The 18,940-nt window shown below is 40.0% G+C and overlaps 1 protein-coding gene across 1 annotated transcript in view; it reads left to right on the forward strand.

The window, feature by feature from the left end:
• Positions 1-885: 885 nt before the first annotated feature.
• Positions 886-18,940, forward strand: part of rtn4rl1a (reticulon 4 receptor-like 1a) — a gene marked incomplete at both ends in the record, with an annotated part of 79,047 nt that continues 60,992 nt past the window's right edge. The window contains 4 exons of the mRNA XM_079247355.1: positions 886-959; positions 8,961-9,043; positions 13,194-13,254; positions 14,574-14,691. Of these exons, the coding sequence (XP_079103481.1) occupies positions 886-959; positions 8,961-9,043; positions 13,194-13,254; positions 14,574-14,691 (336 nt within the window). The remainder of the gene's footprint in view (positions 960-8,960; positions 9,044-13,193; positions 13,255-14,573; positions 14,692-18,940) is intronic.

Consider the following 18,940-nt stretch of genomic DNA (forward strand, 5'->3'; position numbering starts at 1 on the left):
CATGAGATGATGAGGTCAGTTCTATCTCTGGGAAATATTGCAATTCATGTCATAATTCTGCTAAAGACCATATGATGATCTTTTGTATCCTCCAGCTCTTACAAGAAAAAGCAAAGGAATATGAAGAAAAATCTTAGAAAGTGGTTATACTGTTAAAAAAAAAAAAAAAGCTTTTAAAAACTATTGTGGCAGTGAAAGTAGCTGATTACGCGATTTGCTAAATGGACTCATAATACTCGTCAAATTGCTGCTGCAGTAAAGTGGTTGCTGCTTTGTCTCTAAATATGGTTCAGTAATTTGTGTGTACCATGAGAGCTGGCTGCACTGCCTGTAGGAAGGTCCTGTGTGAATAAAGTGCCCAATCAAATGAGAAATCACTCCCTATCAGGAGTCCTGCAAAGGCCTCTGATTGCAGGTTCACTTAGCAACAACTGGGGCAGGTTGTGTATTTAATACATGCAATTTGTGTGTGTGTGTGTGTGTGTGTGTGTGTGTGTGTGAATGAGTGAAAGAGAGAGAGAGAGACCGAGAGATAGAGGATTTTTCTGCATAGATCTTTTCTATGAAAGGAAAACAAATATGTTTGACCATGTACTGTAGCAAGCATGTAGTGCTAATAAGGAGTGCAGGATTGTGCATGTATCTGTGTGTGAGAGAGCCTCGGGAATCATTAGTGTAAATGTCAGAGCAGGAACAGTACAGAGGAGTTGCACTATAAAACAAGCAGACGCTGGTGTAGACATGCAGAAAAGGAGGACAGATAAAGCCTGAGACAGATGCAGAAATAATTCACAGGTAGAAAATGAGCGATTGTTTAGAAACAGATTTCATCTGGAGGATAAAGGAGAGCACCCTGTTCAAGAAGAGAGCCAGTAGCAGTTGAAGATGGCGGAGCTGATGGGAGCCGATTTTGTGGGTGTGCGCGCTTCAATTTCCCCCTCTCTGGCTCAGGAACTTTGGTATTTACTTGTCACCAGAGGGAGAGGCAGTTGGATGAAGCAGCCGCTTGCAGGAGCCTCCTCTTCAGCTGATTAAAGTGAATGAGCCACAGACATCTTTAAACATTTCTCTCTGAGAGTGACATGAGAGCTTGGATTTAAAATTCATGTCTGCACATCAGGTACAGAGAAAGACTGGCTTAGCTTAGCAATAAAGCTGGAAGCAGCTTGGCTCTGTTTAAAGTTTAAAAATACACCTACTAACACCTCTTGCGTACTGACTAATCGGCTACAGGAGGGTAAAACTGCACTTTTTTCACTGTAGGAAAGTAGCATGTTTAAAGTCATAGCTTAGCTAACAGTTTATCCATCTGGCTTGCTGCTGGTTGCCAGATTAGTTAGTGACTGGTCATTTTCTGACTGTATGGGAGACAAATAAACTAAATCATTACAAAGCAGGTACTAGCATCTTCCCGCCTTACGACTGGTTAACCTGCAGTCAGACTGCAAATGGCAGATGAACTGTAGACACAATTAAAGAAGGAAAGAAAGAAAGAAAGAAAGAAAGAAAGAAAGAAAGAAAGAAAGAAAGAAAGAAAGAAAGAAAGAAGAAACTTTTAAAACTTTTTAACAAAGTGGTTCAAAGTTTGTATTTTTTTGTCTGGTACTAATACATTAATAACAGAAACAACAGCCGAGCCACGTAGGTTATTACTGAACCCATTTACAAAAAAATGATCAATTCAAATCCTTTGTGTCAAACTCCCTTGCAGGAAGGACAGTATCTCCTACCCTACTCCTCTCCCCTCAGATCTTCTCGCCTCCCATGTCTTCGCCGGTTCGCTCTGTACCTGTTGAATAATTGATAGCTGTTTTGGTTTCCGATAAGGCGTTTGTGGTCCCAGCTCTCGGCAGTATGGGTTGCTGCAGATCACACAGCTCAGTCCATCCTTTCACTGCCTCACTGTTCTTTGTCCTCTTTTTTTTATTGTTGATTTCTCATCTTATTCTGCTGGTTTTTCTGCACCACTTGTGTTCTCTGTAACATGTTTTAGTTTCTGATGTGGCCATCAGCTTTCAGGTTTTGATCCAGATGAGCTTAATAGACTTGTTTATATACTTCCCCAGTTTACAAAGAGCTATGTAAACATAAATAAGTGAAGTATTCTGGATATTGCCATGGAAACTAAACTTGTAGACGAAAAACAAAAAAAGTTAATAAGATAAGCTGTTTAATATGCCTACATAAACGATCTCCTGCTGCAGCAGCATCAGCATCATATGCAGAATGAAGCACAGGATTCCAGATGCACACTGGTGTTTACAGAGAGGAAACACACTAAAAGAAACACCTATTATTATTATTATTATTGTTATTATTAAAGTTACATCTTTAAACACACCGATTCAGTACAATAAACTGCATGTTAATATTCAGACACTGTTCAAGATCTCTGGGAGTTTCACCGAATAATTAATAATAACTTGATAGGTCTTTACAAGAATACTATTGTAGTACTTCTTCATTTATGTTCTTTTTGTCATGTTCTGCATTCATCTGAAGAAAAGCTGCTCGAGTGCCAATGTAAAGGGCTCTGGCAAGAAAAAAACCAAGTTGGTTAAACTTTGAATACGGTAAGTCTAGCTAGGATTGGCCAACAAGAACAGAGCCAGAGTCAGGAGCAGCATATTACAGCAGAGCAGCATCTCAAGGAGAGACTGATAACTATTTCCACTTTCTATTCCAAAGACAATAGTTTCTTTTCATAATAGACCGATCAAGCTGCTGATTGTATGCTAGTTTGAGATTTTAATTATATGCTGATCTGTGTTCCTCTTCATAAATACACCTGAGGGCGACTCCAGGATGCTGGATGCTAATAAGTCAAATCCTATAGGTAGTTTCATTAGCAGTGTGGCGTTGAAAGCAGGTAACACGTCAGCTATGCAGTGATGATAGAGAAGGGCTTAGCAAAGACAAAATCCAGCAACAGAACGAAGAGGGTGGAAGGTTAGTTACCAGCAATGACATGAACAAGGCAAAAGATGGGGGAATGGGAGAAGGTTAAGGTTATATACTTCAAGAAAATACACAATTAAACAAGGCTTGAATGTGTGGAAATAATAGATTTTATGATTTAAAGATATTCTGGTCCGGTCATGTTTCATGCATCTCTTGTCTTCATAAGATCACTTCAGACTCTAAAAAAGTCAATAAAATCATGGTCATTAATGCTTGTTTTTTATATGCGAATAAATCTATCTGTGCATTTTAGACTATGTACAATGATATGTGTGACTATAGACTCCACTGATTTAATAAACCATATGGTTGTGCACCGTGTCACTGTGGCAACAATCAATTTCTTTATTTGGATTCTCAAACATAATACCTAATCCTTTTTCTTTCTGCAATGAAAGCTCATGCTTCATCCATTCATGCTTAGGAAGCGTTTGTACTTCGCTAGCTTTATAGTTAAAAGTCCCTTTTCATTTATTATGTATGTTGCTTTGTCTACACCCTGCAACGAACCTCAGCTGGAGTGCTTGAGTATCCAGAAACCTGCTAATTTATTAATATTCATGCTCAGAAACAGCCTTGAAAACTTTCCTCTTCAGTTGTTCACTTGGCCTCTGAGGCTCTCCGGACTTTTCCTGTCTCATCCTTTCTGATTAGTGAAGTCCAGTGTTAGGTGTCTGTACTGGCAGATACCCAGCATGTGGCGAATTGAGGGAGACGGGTTAAAGAGGGAGAAGAGTTCATCAAGCCCTGGACAACAAGTCAATTCCTCTTGATTTACCACATCAATCCCCTTCAGTCCCACAGACTTCCAGCAAATGTGTGTGTGTGTGTGTGTGTGTGTGTGTTTGTGTCCATACATATAGATTAGCTCAAAACAGACCTACTCAGAATCTTCCTTTATTCACATTTTCTGCCCGTCTCTGTACTGCAGGATAGACAAGAGCGGCAGCAGTAGCGGATCTTACATAACCGCCTCACTGCATTAGCAAGCCCATCTGCCTCTGACTGGTGCTCACACTTACACATTGAGTGCTGTTTAAATGACACACCCTTAAAACACTTGCACAAACACCATCAAGACCATCTCTTCAAGCATTTTAAGTAGGACGATCAGGTGAAACCTTCTAAAGCGCCTTGATTTGAGCACATTTTCATTCCTCAAGGTTTACTGGTTTTTATGACCATTATATAAAGGAAACATCGACCGACATGCAGTATTATTACAAATTTAAAGTGCAATCACAGCAGAAAACTGTAGGTAAACAGTCGCTTGGCTGCTTTATAGAAAATTGTTAATTAAATACCTAAAGTCCAATATGAAGCAAAAGTAACAAATGACGTGTCCTTCTGTGTGACATTTTCGGTTTGTTACTCTGGTCTTTGCACATATTCACCTGTGCTTTTTCTGGAGTCAACCTTTGCAGTGAACTCAATGACTTTCAACACACACACAGCTTCCTCAAATACACAAATGCCAGAACCCGCTCATGGGTTCAGCAAAGTTCAGCCTAATCACTTTTTACAAGCTCCAAATCTACCCCCCCCCCCCCCCCCCCCCCCATCCCCCCCTCAACTAAAGCCAGAAATGACTTCACATAAAGCCTATACGTAAGCTCACCCCCACAAAGATGCTGACGCATGAAATGGCTGGAATTAGAAGAAGTACTTTGTGGATGTCTTTGTTTGACGCTGGCTTCAGAGTGACAAGAGGAAGTAGAAGATTGAGTGATGTGAGAGAACAGGAGATGTGGGAATGTGTGATAAACCGTTGTTTGCTTGCTGCCACAGCTTGTTTGTGCCTTCACTCTGAGTCTCATTATAACACTGAGGCATGGTGTTTGTGCATGTGCAATCGTAAGTGTGTGTGTAGCACACTTAGGCTTACATAATGATCAGATGCTCAGCGGGGTAGTGTACAGAGAAATCTCAGGATGTCCTTTTATTGCATTGAATGACGGACACAACTGAAACAGTAACCACAGTAATCAGTAGGACAGGGCTGTGTCGTATATGTGTACTCACTTTAATAGATTTTATGTAAAATGTTGTTACACAAACCTCTCGTCATTTAGTTTTATATTTGGAATAAAATGCATTAAGTGAAGAACTGAGTGAAGTGTAGAATGTATCGAAAACACAATAAAAATGCAAGGAATGCGTTCTGCATTAATGCTTCAAAGGAATAAAGTTCAACTCTTCTACTTTTAACTATGTGTTCTGCCAATTTGGAATGATTTATACATGATGGGTCCAAGATACTGGCTTTAATAATCCATAGTAAATTTTCTTTTTAATGTTGCGACCTTTGTTTTAATGTTTGTAATCACTCAAATGTTGAATTGTGGTTCAGAACTAAACACCTCATTTATGGTACACTTACAGTCGTGTAGTGCATCTACTGTTGAAATATGGAGGGATTATTAAAGGTTGATGTGATAAGAATGGATCAGAATCTTTAGCCACAACTGCGCCATGTGCTGTGAGGAAAAACACTAAATTTAGGGAGGTTTACATAAAAGTGTCAAGATGCTCTACCTGTTGTTGATAGAGCTGGTTTATAAGTGCGCAGCTGTCCTGTGTAAGTGGTGTTTTGTGGGAAACGTGTCCCTGCAGCATTCAGTGTTTTCTGGACTTGGCTCATATACAGGAAGGACAAAAAAAACTCTAAAAGAACAACAAAAAAAGAGTAATGATTCTTGGCAGGAAGGATTGCTGGCTTAAACTCTCACAAATGTCTCCAAGATTTAACAACCACAGGGGCCCTTTAGTGACTTAGTTGTCAGAGATGAACCTTGTGAAAAATCTAGCAAATATTAAAACAAAATTGAACTTCTCTTTCTCAAAGATGAGCTATTTTCAGTAAAGACCCATGCTGTACCTGACTCCCTGGTAATGCCCCGATTTCTTGCCTTTGCTCAGTCATGCTGATCTAATAGCGTTGCCACAAAATGTTTTTTCAAATTGTATGCTACCGCTGCATCAGAGCAGGGACAACAGTGTTGGAATTTACTGGAACACTGCTGTTTTTAGGCTGTTTGAGATAAAAAAAAAAAAAAGGATGTGTGGATAAATCTTCATGGCTTCTCATGGTGTCAAGTGATCTTCCTATGTTGCACTGTGAGAAAAACCAATATAACAGATCTTATTTTACAATTTTATTAGAATTTCAGCATGAATAATTTGCAGTGTGTCTGCTGCTGTTTCCTATGTACACAAACAAGAGCTAGTAAGAGAGTACAACCATGAAACCATGGTTTTTCCACCTCTTTATGTTATACTACTTCAATGCACATTAGAAGTGCTTATTTAAAAGTAGGAAAATATTGCTAAAAGCTTCCAGATTATTTTTTAACGAGTGATATTTTGAGGCTACCCTCAGAGGTTATTTCAGCAGGTTCCTGAGCACGTGTCAGAATGTTATGATGTGGGAGTGAAACAGGTTACCTTGGTATTGATGTGGTGAAGAGAAAATGTAAACAAACAGAGTTAAAGAACATGAAATGTGTCTGATTCCAGGAGAGAAGAAAATTTAGGTGCATTGTATGAGCATAAGCTGTGCTTGTCCTGAATTAGTCTTATGTGTGCTGCAACCCATTACTACATCAAATGGGACATAACATGGAAAAGCTCTTTGCTGTCGCACTCAATTTAAATGGTGCTAACACCTAAATTAGGCACAGAGTTTACAATGTCCTTGTTTCACCGATAAGCTTAAAACTGCACCACTGATCTTTGACAGTCCCCAAACAAAAACTAATTCATCATCTGTCTTGCATGCAGTCTCTTCTCTTAGCCAGTAAAAGCAAGTTTAAAGATAACTCTTATCTATTACTCTGTCCCCTTCTGTCTGTCTTTTCCTCACTTCCCCTAATAAAGCCCTTTTACTTTGCTGCATGAGCCATGATCCCCGTCCAATACAGCCAGTGTGTTGATACCAAGCGGCAACCTCCGACGGTTAAAAGTGAAGCCTATGCGAAAGTGCATAAAACTGCAGTTCCCCCTTCATCCACTAGGGGCTGGCTCCAAAACAGAGCATATCCCCAAAGACTCTCATGTTAAAAAGGCCAACTTCATGGCAGAAATAAACATGTTTACAGCCTGGTTCAAAAATCCATTTTCGGTTTATAAGTCAGGTTTACGCCCTGCGATGGACTGGCGAGCTGTCCAGGGTGTACCCTGCCTGTCGCCCAAAGCCAGCTGGGATAGGCTCCAGCTTCCCCGCAACCCTGAATTGGAATAAGCGGTTCGGAAAATGAATGAATGAATGAAAGTCAGGTTTACCTTCATGACAACTGAGTGAATTTTTTTCTAACTCGCCCGTTTTAAAGTAATTTAATCTCGAAGTTCTGCAAATTTAGGGGTGTGTCCTTTTGATTGACAGGTACCAATCTCGGGCTTCAAGTAAGAACAACGTAGAACAACCGTGGTTTTTAGCCGGTTAACAACGTGACTTAGCTTTAGCCCGCTTACCGCTGTCAGATGGTTAGCTCTTGTTATCTCGGGGTTAGCTCGGTTAGCTTTTAGCTACAGAAAGCTCGGTGTTCGCTAGATGTCAATCATCCACCATGACGCTCACGGCTGCGTGGCAACGGTAGGAACCGCCCACTGAGCTTCAATTCAGCTCTTCAGAAACCTACGGGTGACGTCACAGAGACTCCGTCTATCTCTTTATATACAGTCTATAGTTGATACCCACTTGCTGGCATATGAAGCAGTGCTGTGAATGCAGCTGTGGATTGGTGCTCTGGGCTGGAAAATATCATTATGACGTGTAGTTTCAGGACTCTTTAGGGTAACAAGGGCACCAGGAGTCTACATAATGAATGTCAATGTACCATCAAAATGAGTCAGAAGCTTGGAGTTTTAAGGCTGGAAACCGATGTGATGTTGCTTAAAAATAAACCCACTTTACTTAAAAAAACCTATTACTGTTTATATGCAAATTTCATCAAAAATGTCCACTGGGCTCTTTTATTGGGTCAGTCACTTGCTCAGTAGTGCAACAGCTTAGACTCAGTCAGAAGAGAGCCAATGCCTATATCATATTAGTCCAATATGAGCACAATAATAATTTGCTGGCAACTATTTTGAGCTTGAGCTGTAGATGACGCAACCAACTTGCCTGCATTTGATGAGGCAAAGAGGAAAACATGCACAGCTTGTGACACTGGTGAGAATGCACGTTGGAGATAAAGATAAAAATACTGTGTAGATTGTTGATGGGTGTCAGCACAGTCAGTGTTGGTGCTGTGGCTCTGCTAGAGGATGACTGATGCAACACAGACACCAGGAAATGCATTAGTGGTGGCATGAAGAAAGGCTGAGGACATCCACGTTGCAGCCTCTGAGTTCCTTCTACCCCTCTAACCCGGGCCGTCTTAATCTTCTTAAGCTGTCAACATGACCCACAACTAAAGATGCACAAATGCACAGAGAAGAGAAACTCTTGCCAAGTACACAACAGCTTGTGAGAAACAGCAAGTTGAGCTCAGTTCACCAAGCTCATGACTGAGTCGTAGCTTTAATTACTTCTTTGAGAAAGACTAAAAACCCCAGTTGTTTATGTTCAGGCATGAGTGGGTTCAACTCATAAGGTAGAATGTGTAACCTCCTTATAAACCACAGCAGACCTGGGAATATCACCTTTCTGGACCTTTTTAGCCAGATATGCACCCACACAGTCAGTGACATCCACGTGGTGATGCAGGACTGAATTAATAAAAGGTGTGTGTATGCAGAGGATGTGTGAAACAAAGGTTGTAACACAGCATAGATGTGTGAAAGAGAAAGGACAGGAAACTGAGATAGAGGATGAGTAGGGTTTGGCAGCAACAGCAACATGTGTGATCTTCACAAGGCAGAAGTTTCACACCTTGGCTTGCACCTGTTATTTAGTGATATAAAGACTTGGTAGATAATAACACAGCACATAGCTAACTAACGATACCGCAATTCCCCAAAAACCTGTATGACCTGTGTTGCTGCCTTGATTTCTACAGTGCTACTGCCCCAGTAGGGATCTGGCAGCGACAAGGCGGCACAGCTGTCGTGAAGATGGGCGGCCTGCCCAACTACGCCAGCTGTGCCAGCCCAACCATCACTTAATCATCCAGAGCGGGAAGGAAGAAAGGAGGAAGAGGAGGATGAATGATGGGGTGAGAGATTTAAAAAAAAAAATAAAAAAAGAGCAAAAAGGTGAAGGTGAGAGCACGGGACAAAAAACAAAAAGGAAACTAAAGAAAGCAGAGAGGAGCAATGTTTAGGGAAGAGGAGGATGACGCAGGGAGGGATGAAAACAAGGATGCAGATGTGCAAACAGGAGGAAAGGGGGTGATTGATTCAAGGAATGGATGTGTGTTTAAAAAAACAGTTATGTGAGGAAATGTCAAGACAGATGAAGGTGAGGTGAAAGGTGAGGAGGACAGAGATTGATGGTGGTGAGACTGATAACATGAGGAGATGAATGGCAAGGAAGAGATTTTTTTTTTTTAAAGTAAGAGGTGAGGTGAAAAAAAAGGGCCATGCTGTAGAATGATGAAAAGGATAGGGGTAACATTGTGAAAGAGATAGTCTGGAAAGCAGGAGAGGATGATGTCAAACATATTTCAGGTCAATTTGTCAGCTGGTCAGATCGATACAGCTGCAATCAGTCTAGTAATGGCAAGAGGTGCATGCAACCTCACAAATAGAAGGGAACTATATTTAGCAGCCAACGTAAGACAAACTTTCCACATCTGTCCTGCTTTGATGCAAACATTCAGCCTTGAGATGTGAGGAGTGTGTCTTAAGCTGAGGATGAATCAGCTCATTTTTCAGAATATGAACACAGTTGTGGTGCAGTTTTGCCTTTCTGTCTGTGGCTCACCAGAATAATGAAAATAGCCAACTTCTTTCTTATGCACGCTTCTTGAGTTGCAAGGTATTGTGGGATTCTCTCACATCGACTGCTTGTTTTATTTTAGCTTCATCTCTCCGACTGCTGGCCTCATGTTATCTGCTTTACAGCAGAATTCCAAGCTGAATGAACGACCGCGAACTGCTCTCTTCCTAAGATGGCAAAGCAATCACAACCCTTTTATCACCCTGTTCCACAGCTGGTGCCTTACGGGAGGAAAATTTCTTCAATCGGGTAACAATTCCAAACAGCCTTGTACTGTTAACATGACTCTGAAAATGATATTTCAATAATGTGTGTTTACATGCAGCACACATGTGAACTGAGTTTATGCATTTTTCAAAAGCAGCAATGGGTGACTTCCCAGGAAGAGCATTTGAAGAAAGATGGGGATTTTCCATTTAAACAAACCACTGCTTGGTCATATTTATAACAACTATACATACACACACACACACACACACACACACATATATATATATATATATATATATATATATATATATATATATATATATATATATATATATATATATATATATATATATATATATATATGTATGTATTTGTGCAATTTTAATGATTAAAACTACACATCATATTGCAAACTCCTTACAAAAGATTTTGTACATATATTCATTGATTAAATATAGATTTTATCTAATGGTTTTTGACAGCTAAACATTTTGCTTGCATATTTCTTATGCAGGTTCTTCCAGATTACAGTGACTTAAAAAAAAAACCCAAAAACTCTTGTAGGTTATACATTTTATTACTACTCCTACAGTACGCCACAGATCCTGACTTAGTTCTTAAATGCTCCTTTTTCTCTTTAACAATCAGCCAGTTTTAGACAAATTGGCAGTTAAAATTTACACCAGTGATTTTTCTGGACAGTGAAAAGATTTATTTAAACTATCTTATAGATCTTTTTTTTTAATTACTAACCAGGCTCAGAGGCATCCATGACCTTCAAGGGTCTAACATAGCTCTTTAAATTTTGGCAGGATAAGACATGTTTCACCCAGTGTGATAAATGTGAAGGTGAACTTTTTTTCATTATCTGTACAACTTAATCTGTTTATAGGTACTAATTCAAAGTGATATGTTTGCTTGGCCGGTTACATAAAAGAGAGAAAAAAAAAAGATGTTGTAAGCGTTTACTTAGTGGTGCATGACTATATCAAACTATCTATCATACTCCTCTAATGCCTTTCTCTCCCTGTCCCCTCTCTTTGAATATGTGTGACTAACACCATGCCAGCTACATACTCTCAGAACAAATCATCCATCCTCAGGGCAGATTTCTACTGCACTGCTCAAGATTTAGGGCAAGAAGATGGGTGCATTTGTCTGTATAGTTAAGGCAGGTTGTGCTTTATCTTCCTACTTCCTGACAATGGCTCTATACTGAAAGAAGAATCATTGAGACATAAATAATAAACTAGGCTATTCACACAAACATAGTTTATTGACAGGATAAATCTGTCCCATCATTTAAAGTTATTGTTTCACTTAAGCCTAATCAGTCAGTGGATATCGAACTCAACGCATGTAGTCCCGGAAAACTCTGGGATTGAATTGTATTGAGCTGAATAAGTCACAGCTGCATTCACTGATTTAGTTTGCAAACCGTAACAGATGTAGACAACTCCTCGACTTTGCCGTATGCTGCAAAGTCCAATTCACACAGGAAGTTACAGTGCATGTGAAAATTCCTACCTTCTGCTTGTAGTGGGAGTTGAAATAGCAACAAAGCAATTTTTTTGTCATGCAGGAACTCCAATGCTAATCATCTTTTGATTCACCGTTATTCAGCACAGGTGCGAAAAAAAATCACTTTTATACAGGAGAAGAAAACAAGTTGACAGTAAAGGATTGTCAAGCATGAAAAATGCAATCAAAGAAACAGATTTTTGTTCCCAGCCACAAAAAGTATAAATATTACACCCTTATGAACGTGACACTAATGCAGAGTGCCACAGTTCCTGCCTGGCACTCGGGATATGTTTTGGTCTGCAGTTCCCTCCGCTTGCTCCTACCTGCCCCGTCTCTTCACATCTGTCTCCTCTGCCGTTCCGAGGGAACCTTACATGCTCTGCTCGGCAACATATCGAGACAGCTGCATATTCTCCAAATGTCATCTCACAAGCGTTTCCCCAGACATGCTCACAGAAAAGGTTTTTCATGTAGTCACATCTGAATGTGTCCAACAACTTGTGGGAGCTGAGTATGCTGCTATATGTTTGTCTGGATCAACCTGAGTAATAGCCAATTACATGTTATGTATGTAGGACATTTGATGCCTAATGGAGCTCATGTTTCCATGGCAGGAAGAGAAGTAGGATGTAAAGTAAATGAACTATTGTGAAGTCAGAGATGGGTGGACTTAATTCCTCCTTAATCATCCTGCGATGTCACTGGAACAGAGGGTAATAGCAACTAATCCACTTCTTCAATCCCCCTCCTACTGCTGCTAGTTGTTTGGATTCTCATTTGCTGTTTTAATGACAACAATAGCACTTGAGCAAAGGTAGATAAATTGGATTAAATGTATTGTAGGTCCTAAACCATACACACACAGTGCTTTATTTACACCTCTGCCATGCAACCTTTACATCCCAGTTTCTCTTTCCCACTACAATCCCTCTGCTTTAACCCAAAAGCCCCCTGTGGTCTATCTGCAATGTAGCATAGACTTCCCTTAAAGAGTTAGCACAGTAATATTTTTAGGAATCAGAGTCAGTCAGCCAGGCTGGAACAGAGTTAAGCCCCTCGCTCTGCTCACATCAAAGCGCCTGGGCCATCCACAGCAATCTCCCAGAGAGAGAGGAGAGGCTGAAGGGGGGGGGGGGGGGGGGGGGGGGTGGTGCAAGAACGAGTCGGGCTGTCATATATTCCCTTTATCACTGGGAATTTTACGGTTCAGACCTGTGATTCTGAGGGGAATTTTATGGGCTGACCAAAGATGGGCAGCTTCAATTCAAGAGTAGAGCTGTCTCATCACTTCCAGCAGTATGTGTGTGTGTGTGTGTGTGTGTGTGTGTGTGTGTGTGTGTGTGTGTGTGTGTGTGTGTGTGTGTGTGTGTGTGGAGGACGTGGTTTTGTTGTGTGCCGGCTTGAACTTTCTTCACTTAAAAAGACATATTTTATCATCCTGACAGTTTATTGTTTATCAATCCCTCTTTATACGAGCTGATTCATGCACTGCTGTTGCTGTTCACTCTGACCTGCATTTTTAATTGAATGCTCCACCACAGGGCCAGAAAAAGGCAATCAATTAATCAATTCATTCCCGGGGACAAAGTCGCATTGCCAGTTGTTTCCCTTTTCTCAGATATCACTTTTGTCATTAAAGGCAGCACCCTCAAAAAACACATCAGCTCTCCTTTACTCAGGTGAGCTTGAGATGAATGAACAATTTATCTTTTCATGATATTCATGATATATATATATATATATATATATATTATAGGGCTTTTTAGGCTGCCAGATGCATAATTACAGAATGCCCTAGTCGTCATCATGTGTACAACAAATATGAAAGTAAACACACCAGTTTCATTGACTTAATGAAACATGTTCTGTAGAGATTATTCGTTTTTCTGTTTTTAATAATGAGATGGTCTCACTCCACTATAAGCTTCTTATCTTAGTATGAGCATCAGTTAATTTTAAATGAGCTGCTGATACCCTCGTCTGCGTCCATAAAGATGTGTGTGCGTGCTCCAGTGTCCACACAGAAGCCAGCACAGATGCAGCAGCCATTTTTCCTGAGAACTGTGATATTACAAATACTGTAAACCTGTTCTTTTTTATTAATTCTTGCTATTAACACAAAATATCTGTGTTAAATATAAATCAGAACTTAGTAATCACTGATTCATAAATTAATTTAAGGTGGTTTATCATGTCATCAGTGTCAACACCACCTCTTCAAACCTCATTCTCACAGGCCTGAGTAAAAGTTTGAACTGAGAAAGGGAGTGAAGTAAATCCAGGTTTCATTGTTTTTACCATCAGGAAGTTTTCACCAGAAAACATGACCCACATTGGACTACATGCGTTGAGTTTTATATCCACATACACATCTCAACAAAGTGTTTCCCTTTTACACATGCAAAATATTATTTTCCACATCCAGCAGTTTTAAACAAATGCTCTTAAGGCTGAAATGCAATGACACGAGGAGATGAGCTCTGAGTAGAAAAGGCTACCTGACTGTCTCTCATATAAAGAAATGAGCAATATGCCCATTGCAGTAATTGCAGTCGTAAACACTGTGTACTTTTACAGCTCTAACAAATCGAAACTCAATGGCAGAGGTCTGGATATTTCTCTGCATAATTGGTTTGACAAAAGTATTGACAATGCCCTATCACATCACTACTAACAATAATAACTCAGCCACAGCTCACATCCTCTGCTGTATGTGTGGTCATTGATTGGTGCTCTGTGGATGTTGGGCATAAGCTTGCTAAGGGATTTTATGAAGTGATAAACAAACAAATTAAATACTTAAATAACAAATAAAACAACAGGGGGAAAATTACTGAATACATGACTTGATCTGTTTGAAAACACTAAATTATTCTACAACAATTTTCTTTATATATAAATCTTTTAATTTAAGTGCTATAAAACTGGTTTCAGCACAGGACACAAAGCCCCCTAAAGGCTTCAACTGAGAGACTGTCATTATATGGCCCTTCCTCAGGTGTGAGGTTATTTTGAGACTCCCAGTAGATCTGTATCGCTTCTTTGGTGTGCTATCAAAGGAGTGGGGGCAGCTGCATAGAAGCACCAGCATGGGACTCCGATCTGTCCATGGGAGAGTAGGACGACAGAGCGAGGATGGGCCTTCCAGCTATCCTGCTAGTGTAAAATAAGTCTGATGTTTGAGCAGGCTCAGGAGGCTCAACCAGAGCTGGAATTAGGTTGACAGATTTTCTCATCTGTTTTTCCATTTGAACTGAGAAGTTGAATGACATTTCTAAGTTCCTAGTTGGAAAGCGCATTTAGACTGCCTCCAAAGTTGCATCTCTGGCTGAAAAATCTTGAAAGAACCTCGGCAACCTTAGACCTGAGCAACTTTGACAGCATGAGTATCTCCTGCATAAATGTTGTAAAAACTGCAGTACTCCTCTTTTTTTTGGCTGAAAGCTCTGCTTTTTGGTTTGTAAAATCATTCCCACACATAATGCTGCCCAGCCTTTAGCTGTGAACAGTATCTGTGTGCAAAATTAGGAAAAAGTCTCTTTGATAAATTATGTTTAATCTGGGACACTTCTTCTGTCAATTATTGATACACAATGAGAACTAATTAAGTTTTCCTTTTGTGTCAAACAATATATAAGCTGGAGCATGATGTGTTTGAATTCATTGGCCTTACTTGACTTTACATGTGGTGTAATGCGATTTCTGCGGATTTTGGATCCTTAACCAACCACATCTGGTGAGAAAAACAAGTTCGGAACAATGCAAACTGTACAAAGATGCCATTAACAGGACCCTCTGGTAATGCAGTGTATATTTAATTCATGAATTCCATCATGTCAGAACAAACTCCTTCTTCATGCTTCCTCAAATTATTAAATATACACAGCGAATGCTAATGTACGATAAGCTTAAAGGTGGTTTCCAGATGAGTGAGGGGTCATCCGGCTGAAGGGTCAAAAGCTCACACTGATTAGAGCAACAGCAGGTCACGTGTCATCGGATGTTTGCTGATTTTCATCTGCTTATGACCAAAAAAAAAGAAAAAAAAACAAAAAAAACACTGAAAGAGTTGCAGACATGCTTGCAGGAATTTTAAGTCGGTCAACCATAGCGCTAGCCTAATTGCAAAGTGCTATGCTAAATATTAAATAAGTTCACTCTGCTGGTTCCTGTCATGGAACAGGCATATATAAACAAAAAAACGGCCCTTCTTTAATACACACACACACACACACACACTTGGAGACAGATGACAGAATGCCGGCTAGACTGCATGAAGTTCATTCCAATAACTGTGTTCATTGACTGTGTCACCATGGCATCGGGGATAAACCAATCAATTCTCCTTCATCTACTAGGAGGCCATAGAGGCTCTAAGACCATCTACGGGTTGGCATTATTCATTATGGACAGACCACTTAAGAAACAGAGGCAGAGCTCTGGGGTTGATGAGAGTCTGAGGCAGAAGCTTGAAATAGTAGAGAACAACTGCACAGAGAGACAATGCAAAAAGTCAGATTGATGACATGTAGCAAAGAGGAAATGGAAGAAACAAATAATTTTAGCTGATGAAAAAGAAAGCAACCTATCAAGGAAACCAAAAGAGGTCGATGCAAATGAACGACTTGAAAGTCAAGAGTGTATCAGAGCAGACATTGTATTTTTGCAGTGAAATAAGCTCGAGCCGTTTGCCATCGCTCTCATGGCAGGAAGGGGCGGAGGTATGGCGAAGAGAATGCTGCTGTTTTAGAATCTATGTAAACACATCTGTCACCTATAGCTAAAGCAGAATGATTGCAGCTTAAATCCATAACATCTGCTGCTCTCTTGCTGGGGAGAGCAGACCACCAGAACAGGCCGTTGAAGAAGGATTAAAAACAGGGTTAGATGCAGGGCAGAGGTTCTTTGAGCTGTCACGGTGTCCATCCTATCTGTGCCACCTATATTTGTGATCTGTGCCATCCCACTTTTCTAGAGGCTTTCAGCCCACAGACACATCCGTACCTGTCTCCCAAAGGGGGGGAGGGAGGAAACGAAAAAGAGCAGGAGATGGAGATGGTGTGAGTGAAATGTGTAAAACACAGGCAGATGGACAGGAGATTGTGATCCTCAGCCATGCGAGTGTACATGTGTCAGGGAGTGAAAACAGAGGTTTGGCCTCATTAGGAGCTTGTTTGGGTAGGACAGAGTAAGGTTTTCTGTGAGAAGGAGGATCAAGAGGGAGCTAAGAAGAAGCTTGAAATGCAGCAGGGATTGATGCCAGTTTGAAGGCTAGTTTCTGCAAAGACTGCAGGAGAAGGACATCAAAGAAATGCAGGAAATACAAAGCTAATGGGGGCACTTAAGTGTGTGTCTGTATTCATACAGACTTGCCTTAAAAACACCTTTCAAGTAAGTGAAAAGGTAACAGGCATCCGGAAGAAATGATTTTTCCAATAATGAATACATTTCTAAAAGACGTTTCAGTGTTTCTCTTTTTAGTTCCACATTAAAAGCGGAAGGCTTAGCAAACCTAGATTACACTACATGCAGGTCCATTCTTTCTTTTCTGGGGTAGTAAAGAGGTTAAAGGTGCTTCTTCATGAGTTGCATTCAGACATGCACCACTTTTCATTATTCTGACACTAACGTTATTTGAGCAAAGTTTGAACCGCCAACCCGATGCTGATACACCATTTAAGATGTACCAAAATATTCAATAGGAAGGCATCAGCCGACTTAAATATATTAAGAAGAACAACCTGCATTAGAGATGTTACAGGTAATTTGGATGTAATATTTTGTGTGGGTGAGAGTAAATTATGTTGCACTTTTACAAAAAGGTTCATGATGCTCCCTTGAAGCTATTTTAAACTGTGATTTTTAACAGTGAAATCAGCAATGCAGAGTGGAGGATTTATTTAGTACCTTGCTTTGGGGTATTCCTAATTTAAAGTCTAGCTTTGATGCAAAACTGTTTATAATGTAAACAAATGGTGACAGCAGAGGTAAGGCCATGGGTCATGCTAATTAAAAGCCAATTTAGAAGAATAAATCTTTTGTAACAAGTAAAGAAACTGACACCCAGATGAAGGAAAAAAAAATACAACAATAACAAAAAAAACAATGACACATCCAAACTGTTGACAACCTCTTACGGCACTTGAACAAACTCACACCTCCATCCTTTAGAGGTCCTGATGAAACATGTTAGGATTCTACGTAGCCTGAAATGCCAAAGAGTTCTGAGCCATCTGGTTTTACTTTCTATTCCTGAAAGTAAAGTACGATTTCTGCTTACATCAAGGTTTAAGAGCGTAAGCTTAGAGAAATGTTAGGATCTGGAACTTTGACTTCAGTGTGTACTAAATGTCTTGCAGTAACACGCGCACACATAAAATATGTTTAAACATGCACTTAAAATGTGCAGCGAAGATAAAATGAGAATCTGACTGATTTGATCTCATACCTCACATAACCAGACTTGTATTAAAACAAATTAAACGGGGTTTTGTACGTCTTATTCACCACAAGGCAGTGTAATAGTTTCATTAGTTTTCATTCAGTCCAAGTACAGTAGTTCCATCTGGATGGAGCTGGACACTTTAATTCTTATCTGCATTTTAGATGGAAACGTTCCTGAATAGAAGTATTCTGATGAATATTACTTTTAGTACAGCTGATAGTACAGTTGTACTATCAGTGCAGATATTGTCCATTTGTGCATATTGAACCCCACAAGTTCGATAAAATCAAATTCAAGTGCATTAATCGTTGTCACGGAGGCTGAGTAGACATGGAATTAAAAATACTGCAAGAGAAGAGAGAAAAGAGGAATTTGGAGCAGAATTGATGAGGTGTAAAAAGGAAATGGGGCTGCAGTGGCTTTGATGTTTTCACACAGCATCCCTGACAGCCATGCTGCATTGGGACTAGGAAATTTTCCCATTATTTAAGCTATGACTGTGTATGAATACACCAAGGCTACCTAGTTCACATAGGAGAAAACCAGAAAATAAGCTTGTGAAAACAGAGGTTTTGTGCCAGTTTATACTGGGCTGTTTTAGATGATGGTGCAGCGCTCACTTTACATTTTGTTTTCCTTTAAACCAGCAGTTGAGCAACTGCACACTTTGAGATTGAAAGATTTCAGTACTTTCACATATATTTTTCTCTGCACCTTCCAATAGTTGCCTTGGTTATTTCCTTTTGCACCCACTGTTAAAAATGAGAGAAAGAAACAACACTGCAATATGAAACAAGATGCTTCAGTTCCCACTGCTGTTAAAAAAAAGCCAAAGAATGACTCTGCATCTTATCAGCATGTGTCAGCCGTGTTTTAGTCAAAGCTCCTCTTTTCAGATGTGACTTGACTTAGTCTTTTTT

The sequence above is a fragment of the Telmatherina bonti genome (assembly GCF_933228915.1).
Source record: "Telmatherina bonti genome assembly, chromosome: 10".
In the NCBI taxonomy this organism is placed as follows: Eukaryota; Metazoa; Chordata; class Actinopteri; order Atheriniformes; family Telmatherinidae; genus Telmatherina; species Telmatherina bonti.